Source organism: Protopterus annectens, chromosome 13.part0 (assembly GCF_019279795.1).
Source record: "Protopterus annectens isolate FY-2018-M chromosome 13.part0, PAN1.0, whole genome shotgun sequence".
Classification (NCBI taxonomy): domain Eukaryota; kingdom Metazoa; phylum Chordata; order Ceratodontiformes; family Protopteridae; genus Protopterus; species Protopterus annectens.
Window position 1 is genome coordinate 961,304,897 of NC_056747.1, and position 12,634 is coordinate 961,317,530.

General features: G+C 38.4%; 1 protein-coding gene across 1 annotated transcript in view; it reads left to right on the top strand.

Moving 5' to 3' along the window:
- Nucleotides 1-278: 278 nt before the first annotated feature.
- Nucleotides 279-12,634, top strand: part of KCNH4 (potassium voltage-gated channel subfamily H member 4) — a 1,657,012-nt gene continuing 1,644,656 nt past the window's right edge. The window contains exon 1 of the mRNA XM_044054725.1: nt 279-1,435. Within this exon, the coding sequence (XP_043910660.1) occupies nt 1,360-1,435 (76 nt within the window). The 5' untranslated portion in view covers nt 279-1,359. The remainder of the gene's footprint in view (nt 1,436-12,634) is intronic.

The following is a 12,634-nucleotide window of genomic DNA, read 5'->3' on the forward strand; positions in this document are numbered from 1 at the left end:
CAAGTTAATACTACTTATATTTCAAAAGTGTCCCCGACTGTCCCAGTCCCAGATTATTTATGGATTTATCCCCGATTCAGTTGAGATTTGTCCCTAATTGAGAGCTATGAGGGGGAAAACGTCAACAATCGCCAGCCCCGTGATAGAAAGTGCCGGTCTCAGAAAGAAGGGAAAAAACAAATAAGACACGTGTTTTTTTTCAGTCAGACATTAGGCAGTTCGCTGTAGTGTCTTCATAACCTTGCCATTGTTTCATACAGAGCACATGACATGGACTACTAGAGCACTGTGTGATTCTACAACTTATTTTTTTTACGTTTTATTTAAGTTTGACCACTCTCTCCGACAGAGCATCTGCTCTTTGTTTTGCTAAGCGGGATTGTGGTTCTTCTGAGGCACTTCTTTTACAGCACGGCAGTGAAGAGGTGGCGACGAACTATTGTTAGAGCCCCAAGCACGAGATCCTATATTGTGGGGTGGTACTCAACCGATTCCTGGAGCTCACACGCGTCACGTGACATTTCTCCTTGGTACATCTCGCACAGCCCACAGGTTAGGATGAGTACACCTGCCGCTTGGAACGTTTTCAAGGTCGCCCCGGACTAGTAAACTTGCTGAAGCACGGCCACATGGGACTAATCGCGCCTCACAATTTCCTTACCTGAAGGTAGGTGGCTACCTGAGACACCGCACTGTGTGACACTGTTCTACTTACCATCCTGCATAATTCTTCCTTGCCTGTTCCCTCCCTTGCTCTGGTTGTTGATTTTATCCCTGCAATAGCAAGATTGTTATGCCAGCTTGGTCTATATTTAAAGCTGCATAACCAGCTGTGCCTGGTTTTAGGATTCACTGGAACTCCTTTGCTGTTATTCTACCTGGTGAAAATAGGTATGACCAAGAGATGCACAGCTGAGCAAAGGGATGCTGACGGTGCGTTCGGAGCTGCCCAAATCCAACTGCTGCCTTCAACTTCTGGATGATTAGCAGCGCAGCAGATTGTGACTTGGCACACGAGATCGATGACTGCGGGATGACAGTGCCTGTGTTTGTTACTTGAAAGAGGAGGGACCAAAGATCGAAGCAGAAATTGCACCTTAAACATCCTGCTAGAGGTTGAGAACACCCGAAAAGGCAGACAGAATGGAAAGCACACAAGTAGGGGTTTGTGCCAGTTGTGCAGAAGACAGTAATTCACTAAAGAGGGAGTGCTTGCAGGCTAAGAGCAGAATGAGCTGCATTCAGATGCTTTCCACAATTCCTTCACCTTCCATCTTTTACCAGCTTCGGGGTGACACCCCCCAGAAACTGTGGACCCTATAATTAACCAGAGTGCAAATTCCACAAAAGGACGGGAAGATGCCTGTGATGAAGGGTTTATTAGCACCCCAGAATACATTTTTGGACACCATAGCCACCAGGTTCGATGGGACCCGTAAGTATCTCCTGCTGTGCGGACTTTGGTGTTTTATTCTGAACGCAGTTTTTTGCAAGTTATAATACTCTCCAATGTTTCATTTTATGTATTTCTTTGTTTTGTTGTATTCCTCTCAGTGATTAGAAGAATGTATCATTATGAGAACTATGGAACCGCTTTAAATGGTAACAACCTAATGGTATTTAGTGCGCTTTTATCAATAGTACGTTTAAAAGCCTTTTTGAGATAAGTGATGGATTCTCGGGTTACGACGGGTGTAACTGTGTGTATGGAAAAGAAACTGCTTGCACGTTTGTTTATGATCTGCATTTATCTCGCATCTCAGACTGCATGGTGATATAGTAGGGAGTTGTTACGCACTCGTCTGTTGGCACTCGGGATTTAATTAGTTGTCACTACACAGCTCAGGTCCACAGCAGTTACGCCGAATGTCATGCTTTGCATGTACCAGACTCTTGCCGATGCCACCCTTATGTCCTCAACCTTTGAACTCCACCTTTTTTGCCTTGTAGCGGTTTTTGTGAAGTATCAAATAGATTTGACTAATCGTTTGGAATCTACTACTATTATGTATTCTGAAGAACTATAGTGTGATGAACAATTTATATAAAATGAACTAGTGTTTCAGAGCTTCAATCTGAATAAATTAACTTCCATAAAAAGCAGATACCTCTTTTACAGCAGAGAGGGATTTTTCCAAAGGTGATTCCTTTAGCCCTTTATCACTCTGATGGTGTTTAGTACCTTTACCTTATCAGTCTTGTCTGATAATGAACCATACCTCTTAGCTGTCCAGACTTTCACAAAATGTTCAGATTTTTGTGTTTTATTTTTGGTCATTCACTTAAAAAAAACGTAGTTTTCTGGCAAACCACTGAGGAATGATTTTATTAAATAACAACAGATGTTTGTATTTCAGACTTCATATCCTTCAAAAAAGACATGATAATGCGAAACATTTTAGCATAGGGCCTATTAACTTTCCTTATAAGGAATATTTAAAAATTGCCCCTATTTTAGGGTTCTTTGTCCCCTTGTTACTCTTGGCTTTCTCCTGACTTCTTGCCTATACATGTTGAGAGGTATTTACTGAACTAATATTTTCAGGGGATAGAAGAGGCATATTTTTGGAAGACTCTTACCTTCATCAGTACTAAAAATGTAATATTTAAAATAACAACAGAATGCATTCTATGGAACTCTTATCGGGTAAAAGACCTTTCAAAGACAGGCAATGTGCTTTTTAATGTACTTGCTTTAAAATAACTCAGGAGAAAATCCAAAGCAATTTACAAGCTACACGTAACTGCTGTTAATGTATGTTATATATAAACTGCAATGTTGCTGTGCTCATTAATATATTTTATTGAAGTATGGGCCTGTACTTAATGTAGTTATTAAGTTTAGAACAGTCTGCACTTACCCAGGTATTTGAAAGTCAAATGTATATTTAAAAAATATTTCAAACTCCGATGAAATCAAGTTTAGCTTTTTGACAGTAAGAAAATACTCAAAAAAAAAAAAAAAACACCATGGTGATCAGAATTAATTATATGGAACTTGATTTTATGACCAATGGTGTCAGCATTCCTGAGTAGTATAGACTTCTGAATGGCTAAGCAGATTGCACTAATTCAGAACATCTCTATAGACAGTTGCACTTACTTACTTCTATGTGCCTAATTAGTCATTAAAGGTTGGATGTGTTTATTCAAAACTTGTATGTAAAATGCATTTATTCAGTCACTAAAAATAAAAAAAGAGTACTGTATAACACACACACACACACACACACACACACACACACACACACACACACACACACACACACACACACACACACACACACACACACTGCAGTCTTTTCTTATTTTTCTTTTTAATGCCAAAAATAACTGTTTCCATAACTGTTATTCTCTTTTCAGTTCCACTAAATACTAGAAAGTAGATGTGTGTGTGTGTGTGTGTTCACACCATTTTCTCTACCTAAATAGCAGGGGGTTCTTTTTATATTTCTTATATAGTTGTCCAAGTAAAACTTGCAGGGAAAGTGTATGTTTTGCAGAGTAATAGTTCTATTAATTTGTTATGATGGTAGTATAGTGGTACTCCCTCCATTTCAGCAATTTGTTTCTTATTTACAATTAATCTGCTCTCAGTCTTGAGTATTTGTGTGGACACATAGCATGACTCTTCCCCCTGTGAAAGTAAAGGATCACATTTAGCAAGGTTTGTTATGAAATATCACATCTGAGAACAGTGTCACATAAGTAACTGTTGTCACAAAGTCTAAGGTACCAAAGCATCACGTCTCCAATCAAGCAGCACACAAAGGGTTGAGAATCATACAGAGCTCTTCTTCTTTTTTTGAGCAGGAGGAGGAGAAGCATCCTTAACCCCCCCCCCCCGATGTGGTAGCAAACCCCACACCCACGATCTCTATATGTAGAAAGTCTAAGGTCTTGCTAGCTTGGAAAGAAGTGAAAAAGTGAGTATTAAGAATAAATTCACTTTCTCCCTCTTCTCTGAGTCTAACCCAATACACAATTTGTGAGTTGAAATGGACCATCCGACAAACAGTAGGTTTTCTCTTCCAGCCTTTCAGTGCCAGGTAAGCCTTACAGGATTAACATTTTAGCACAAGCACTACACCTTACATTTTAACAACATACATCACATTACACAAATCAAATCTTTAAAAATATCTCTAAGTATTTTCTTTCTTCATGCTAAGTTGTTTTGCTTGTTTCTGACCAACTACATTTTCTGCTGGATTTATACAATTTTTGCTTATGATTTACTATCTGTTTATTTCAGTTTGCTTCCTTAATGAGGAAATGCCAGCTACATTTATGATTCACCATCTGTTTATTTCAATTTGTTTAAAAAATGAGGAAGTACCTATTGTACTTTTGCCAGGCTAATTTCAATCTGAACTGTGGACAGGTATCTCTGCACAGACCCCTGTCACATGGTGGTTTGTATTCAAATCAAATGATGAACTGAGCTTTGATTATCAGACTCACAGACCTGTAAGTCAGCTGTTCATTTTTAATCATTCACGCAGCTTACTGTGGTTGCATGCTTATGTGGTTTAAACCATCAGAGAAGGCATCCCTTCTCCCAAAGTTAGCTAATAATTTAGTGTACATTACCCAGATGAAATATGCCATTGAGCAGAAAGCTATTTGTTGTTAGATGCCAGCTGTGCTTGTCCCTAAATGCAAGCATGTGATGGGAGCTGAGCAATACATTGCTACATTCTATTGTATACTCGGTTTTATGGCTCTGCTGCTTAGTCTGGTATTCCCTGGGTTGCCTTTGTCAGTCATAATGGGCCCAGCAAAATGGCTCATGCCATCTTTTCGGCAAAGTGCAGACGTCTAGCCATGTTATCTGATGCCTCTGATCACCCAGACCCATTCCTGACCAAGGTGACAAAACACATCATCACAGGGGTTTGAGTGCACCTCCATTTGTTGAGGCCATATCATGTATAACGTGTCTAAATGGGAAAAATGTAGCCTCCCTACCTGTGACCTTAATACCATTGGCAATTTGGTGTCCACTACTAACAATAAGAGCTTTACTATTCTTGCAGTTACACCACAAACCCATCCAGTGGCAGCATTGGCTAGAATAAATGTTAGCATGATGGATTTCAGGGAGCAGCATCTGTCTCTTCAGAAATGTTACAGTGCTTTTCTTCCACATGTTATAACTGTTCACCACTTCAGTTCAAGGAAAATGCATTATAGGGAATAACTCAAAACTACAAGCACTTAAAATACATAGATGGTTAATAGTTTGCTGCAGTATATACATACATACTGCATAACTGAGTTAAAAGAAAATTATTTTCTTTGAAATGAGTTACAGTGTCAGGAATACATTTGGTTTCATGAACAGCAACTCTGTAGGTCCTGCTTAATTATACTAGAACATGAAATGATAGATTGTTTGAAATGAGTGGCACCCTTTGTAAAAAGCCAATTTACAAGCAAAATAAAAATCTGATATAGTCTACAAGCATTCATGTTCTACATAAGAGTGTAGAAATGAACACGGTTAACTCCAAGGATATCAAAGTCACTCTCACTTATTATTTATTATAGCAAAGCATTACATGGATAATATCTTAAGTTGTGTCTCAAGATGCATTTTTCAGTTCACACTATTTGATTATTTGCTGTTATGGTCTTATTTACAGCATGTCTGCTATTATTACTTTCTGCAATGAAAACATAATTTGGGTATGGAGTCTTGAAGATACTATTGAAAGAAAAAACAAAAAAATATATAGATGCTGTAGTGTGTGATTTAATCATTGTAGTATTTTTGAGTGAAGTGGGCAGTCAGTGTGTGTGCAGCTCAATTGTTTTTTTTTTTTTTTTTTTTTTATGAGACTATGATGAGTTAAGCGTAGCACTTTAATTCTGGCCCTCAGGTTTAGTGTTGATAAGGTTAGACATATTTTAAGGATACATACATTAATATATTCCCAAAGAAAGCGCATGCATACACCCATTATCTCTAAATGTATTGGAACTAGTATTTGAAGACTTTCTACTCTGAAATCTAATAAAAGTGCCCCTCATTCTGACCCCCTGGTATTTGAAGACGTTCTACTCTGAAATGTAATAAAAGTGCCCCTCAATCTGACCCCCTGCTGTGATTTTTAAAAGTGGCCATTATTATATTTAGTGCTCAGAGTTTAAGATGTATGCACATATATCAATTGGAGAGATAGGATAAACACGAACAAAGACTGAAACAACACAGGGAACCGATTAAATGTTTTGTGCTTAAAGATGCATCAGCATCAGACATGAGTCTAAGCAGATTTATAGGCAAAATATTTTGCAAATAGTGATTTTAGAAATCACTGTTATGAACTCATTAAAATACCTCTAATGAATATATTTTCTGTCTGCATTAACTGGGTCTGCTTCACCTGAATGAAACTGACTTTACTGAACACATTCAAGGGAATACAGTTACTGCTGACTGTAGAATTCAATGAAGATTCAATTGTCAGATTCAAAACCAGATAGTATCACAAAACATAGAAATAGCTCTGCAATCTGTGCAAATTAGTAAATAAATAGTGCTAGGTGTCCTTGTATGTAATGCAGTAATGTGTTTAAGTATTCATGTAAAAACACAACAGTAATTATAGAACTATCAGTGCTGGTTATAATGAAACCTAACAGCAAATGTCAATTTGAAATGTAATTAAAACGTAATCTGTTTTGTAAATGCTGTTTTGAAAAGTTGTTACTGACTACATGATCTACGTCATGGCTGAAAATGGTGTTTTTACCAGTTCACTTGCCCAGTTAACAAAGTTAAATAAATCCATCCAGCCATACATACAGTTGCACATACATGCACACATACTTTTTAAAAGGTAAACTTCTGTTGTACTACTTTTGCTGGCTTTGCACAAGGATGTCCTTCTGTGCTTTCACACATCAGGACATGAACATGACATCTATGTGACTCTATACCTTTGGAGAAGAGGGAATAATACTCTTCCCCAGGGCTGTGTGATCCTGGAGTTGTTATATTTAATTCTTTGGGCTAATGTCAATACTGGAAACTTCCCTCCCTGTAAAACATTTTGACAATATTTTACAATCCGCTTCACATCCCACGCCTTGATTTGTGTTTGTATGCAAACAATTTTGTACATTGTGTATGCATGTGTTTGTGTGTGTGTTTAAATTATTTCACTAAAGATATCATGCATCTTTATTTAAAAGTCTGGATTACTTCAGAATGTTGCTACATTTAACATCCCAGCTCATGACAGATACAAAGTTTATTAAGTTAGGGAGCTGGTGAATATGTGGGCTACTGCCGTGATTGGTTATTATTTATTTATTTTGCAAAGGCACGAAAATTACAGAACCAACTGATATTGCCAACATCCTGGCAGATAGGTTCAGTGCTAACTTTACCCCACACCCCCACCCCCTAAAGGGCCCATATCTATACAGGAAGAATGCAGAGTCCCTGTAATCACAACTACGCAGGTGAAAGCTGCACTCTCTAAAGCCAAAAACACAGCATCCATGGGACCGGAGAACATCCCAGGCTGCGTTTTACATGAACTTCAGAATGAACTGGCTCCTCACTTAAGCACCGTGTTCAATAATAGCCTCGCATCAGGCTTTGTGCCCACTGAATGGCACACAGCAACAGTTATCCCACTCCACAAAGGGGGAGCCAGCACTGATCCCGGGAACTATAGACCTATTAGCCTGATGAGCCTGGTCTGCAAGGCCATGGAACGTATCATCATAGAACTCATAAACAAAGACATTGGTAACCTCCAAACTCTGAATCCCACCCAGTTCGGGTTTGTGAAAGGCAGATCATGCCTCCTGAACCTGATCGACTTCTTTGAGGCAGTCACCAAAGCCGTAGATGAGGGTAAGGTGGTTCACACAGCCTATCTTGACCTCGCCAAGGCTTTCGACACCATCCCCCATTCTGGAATTATAACTAAACTCAATAAACTAGGCATAAATCCCTACGTCACAAGATGGGTTGCCAACTGGCTCACTGACAGAACCCACACTGTAAAAGTTGCAGACTCCAAATCTGACCTCAAACCAGTGACAAGTGGAGTGCCACAGGGTTCCATCCTGGGACTGCTCCTGTTTGGTATCTACTTCTCTGGTGTACAGGCTAACACAGAAGGCCTCTGGCTAATGAAGTTCGCAGATGACTGCAAACTAGGAGCCATAGTCAAGTCCCCAAATGATGTGAAAATCCTACAGAAGGGCCTCTCTGAGACAGATGCCTGGTGTCAGAGCCATGGCCTCAAGCTCAATGCCAAAAGTTGCAGTGTCATCCCCTTTGGTAAAACCTCTGTACCCATGAACTACCACATAGGCAGCAATCTACTTAACACCGAATACGTGATAAGAGACCTTGGGACCCAGGTGGACAGTAGTCTCTCCTTTGATAGTCACATCGCCACAGTAGTCAGGAAGTCCTTCTATGTGGCACACCTCGTCATAAAAGGGTTCTCATCCAGGAAAAAAGAGGCCATCGTTCCCCTCTGCTCGACACTCATTAGACCCATTATAGAGTACAATGCCCCTTTTGGAATGTACCTCACAAGACATCTACAGCAGCTAGAAAGGCCACAGAAGTACCTCACAAAGAGGATTACTGGACTCAAACAAATGCCCTACACTGACCGTCTCAAAAAACTCCAGCGTTACTCCATAGCATATCGCCTACTCCAAGGTGATCTCTGCCTAACATATAAAGCTGTGTCAAACCCAGAGCTGTTGGACATGCTACACCTAAAGAAATCCCAATCCCTCCGAGCTACACGCACTAGGGACCTAAACCTTGTCACCACAATAAACAGGACATGCTGGAGGCATAGATTCCTATCCTAGAGACTTCCCATACTCTGGAACAGGCTACCCATCTATGTCAAGAAAAGTTCTTCATTAGCACTCTTCAAGAAAAATCTTGATGAGTGGATGGGAAATAGGAAATACACCCCGGGGATCACTTCTGTGTCTCTGCTCGACAGTGGCACAGGAAAATAACTTTCTTGGGTGGCGTAAGCCAGGGAACCTTGTTAGCTAGGCTTACGTAGGCCCATGGGCCGATAGCCTAGTACCTACCTATGAACCTATGAAATGGTCATTGTATGGGGCTTCCTTTTATTATAATCATATGTATTCCAACAAAAATAAAGAGCAAATAATGAAGGGGCAAGCTTCATTTAATTTCATGTGCTGTGTTTCTCCACGTCATTTTTGTTAATTTTAAATCATTTTTAAAACCATACTTCTGAGGTACTTTGGTTATAAAACTGGTTATAAAACTGGCAATACATTTTTGTGAACTAGAACAAGGTGGTTTTGGAAAGTGCTCTTCCTCCGACATGATTTCTCTCTTGATTGATCGTATACTGAATATGTTCTCTTGAAGTTGTCCTTGTCCTTGTCACCACCCCATGTTTTCTCAATCTGTTTTTATTGTACCTTCCAGCATAAGCACCCTCACTCTGGCTTGGCAGTCTCACAGCTGTATCTTCTAATTCCCTGAGGAATAGAAAACAATTTTAAGCACTGGATTCTTAAATTCAGAGATCAGCTCTCAAGTGACCTAGGCTACTTATTTATTTAAATTTGTTTACCAGGTGGATGGTTACCAGAATTTATAAAAGAATGATTTGATTGTGTGCCGGGATGCTGGATAATAAAACCAATAGGTTTCTAGTAATATATAAAAAGGAAAACATATAGTGATAATAGTAATTAATAAATGAGTTACATATTTCTGCTAAAAGAACGCATGTAATACAGACTTTGTAAGGCTATTTAAGTAGCTAATATTGCTGTATTCACCCCCAAAACAAAGGTATATAATTTAGGCTGGGAAATTAATGCTACAGTTTGCAGTCTATCATTAGAAAGGTGTGAAAATCTAGTGTCATCATTTATTGGCAGATATAATAATGAGATTTTATACTGGCATGTTAGTATGGCATTATCGATTTGGTGAGGCAAATTGATGTTCATAGCTGAGTATGCCCAATACTGTGTTACCAAAGCACAACACACACACACACACACACACACGCACACACACACACACACACACACACACACACACACACACACACACACACACACACACACACACGCACACACATGCACACACATGCACACATACGCACACAGGCAAACACACACAGGCACACACACACACACACACACACACACACACACACACACACACACACACACACACACACAAACACACACACTAAAATACCATATTTTATTATGTATTTTCTTTATGTAAGGAAAATACATCTTTCTGAATTAAATGTAGTGATGTAAATGAAACAATTAGGTTTTTCTGAACAAAACAGGCTATTTTGTGACTTTTTTTGAAAGCTATAGCCCTTTTAGTTTTTATGATAAAGCTACTTCATTTTTTAGCATTTGATGTATATGCCTTACTAATTTTATCTTCATAGCATTTATTAGCTAGAAAAAGTGAGCTTTAAATGAATCAACTTTACACCTGCTTAATGAAAATTGCCAACTGAAGATGGTAATTATAGAATGTGATAGTGACATTTCATTTTTTTTTCTGGGCATGTTAGGTGTTACTAAAATTAAAACCACAGAGTGACTTTCCTTGTACAGTGAATGTGATGTTGATATTTTCTTGAGTGTAATAATTTTCAAGGGATTGAAGGACACTTTCTTTGAGAGCAAAAGTTATAATTCCTTCATTTTGTGCTCCTAGCTGGTTTGGTGCTGCAGATTTGTTATTTTTGATGCCTCCAGGCTTGAACTAGAGGTAGGTTATTCATCTTTTCACAGCTAAGGATCAGATCATGTCAAACGGGCTCATTTCCAGAATGAGTGAAACTGTTGTAGGCAACATAAAAATTCTGTGGGGTTTCAATGGCTAGTACATGGCATAATATCTTCAAATAATGCTGGAAAATGAAACCGTGGTTGTTCCTTGCACCAACATATTATTTATCTTTATTGGATGTTTTTTAATAGTTTTGGATCTGTGTTACATGCTGCAACAAACTTAATCGTATGTCAAAACTGCCTAAATAGCTTTGATAGGGAAAAGGCTGTGAAGGGTAGACAGACTAAAGAAACAACAGGGAAATGATGAACGCTGAACTGGAAATGTAATACTTATCCTGCAGTTAACAGAGAGAACATTCAGAGTGGCACTTTTGTGGTCATTTTCATAGTAGCATAGTCATTTCATATTGGTTAAGATTGTGAAGTCCATTTGTTTTGTAACAGCCACTAAGAGAACTGCACAGACACCTTCCTACATATTAAGTAGCATATAATCAAACATTTGTAAAGCTTTAACAGAAGACATGTATAGCCTTCATAGTCACTGACTTTAACAGTACATCCAACAGAATTAAGGTTATTTCTAATGTTATCTTTGAATTCCTCATAGCCGAGTATCCTGGAGATCGTCCATAACTAATTGACATATGCCAATCTTCTGTGCGATTTGATATTTTTCTTCAATTTGAGGAGGGCCTGAAATGCACCTTTGTCCCTAATACTCTAATCTGCCTTTATTCATATGTGTAGCTTGTCCAGGTATGGTCTTTATGGTTTCTATATAGGCTCACTACATGAGTTGGATTAGATAGCCAAACAGTCAACATGGCACAAAGATTTCACAGTGGTTAGAGCTATAGTTCACAGTAATTTTTTAACTCATATAGCCATCCACTTACTAAATCCTACAGTTATTATTTCTGTTAGCTTATTTAGTTTAAGCATTAGGGCTGCTTTACAACCAGATTGTTTTTCTTTGTAGTTTACTGAGGAGATCATCCTTTAGAAGTGTACCTGAGCTGCATTTCATGTGTTCAGATGTAGAATCTTGGATTCTACTGTAGCAAATATTACATTAGAAGCAACCAGATGCAGCTCTCTCAGGATCTCATCAAGCCAGATCCCTCTCTGGGATGGAAGACATTGTCACATACTGTATAATCATGTCACACGTGGTCAAACCACAGAAGGTTGTATATTACAGGATAACTATATAATAATTCAGTATCAGCATTGGTCATATTCATACATCTCAACCTCTTAGTACAAGAATTCTGGACAACTAAAAATAATGGAAGGACAAAGGCCCAAAACCAAGGACTGATTTTAAATATTGCTCCTATGAACTTAGAAAGTTAATAGAATAACAGGTTTTGCATTAGTATGCAATTTCTAAAGGATTTGAAGTCTGAAACTTGAATGAATGTCTTTATTTAATGATTTAAGTTCTCAATGACTTGCCAGGAAATGACTAAACCTATAAAGTAAAAATCTGGACATTTCTGCAAAATTATGTACAGTTCAGATGTATGGATGTCTATTTGAGCAAGAACATTCAGCTGGGCAGAGAATGCAGAAAACAATTTGCTGCATAGTATTGTGAAAGTGTTCTGTACAGTGTTTGGTTAAGTAGATGATGATTGAAGAAGAGATGTATGTGGTTGATATATAGATCTTACATGGAAATAAGTCCCCAATTTCTTAGTCTTAGCCCAAGATTGTGCTATCATGGAAAGAACACAAATATATCATTTTCACTTTTTGGAAGCAATCATATGTCTTCCAACATACCTCAGACTGACAGTTAATATATTTAAGT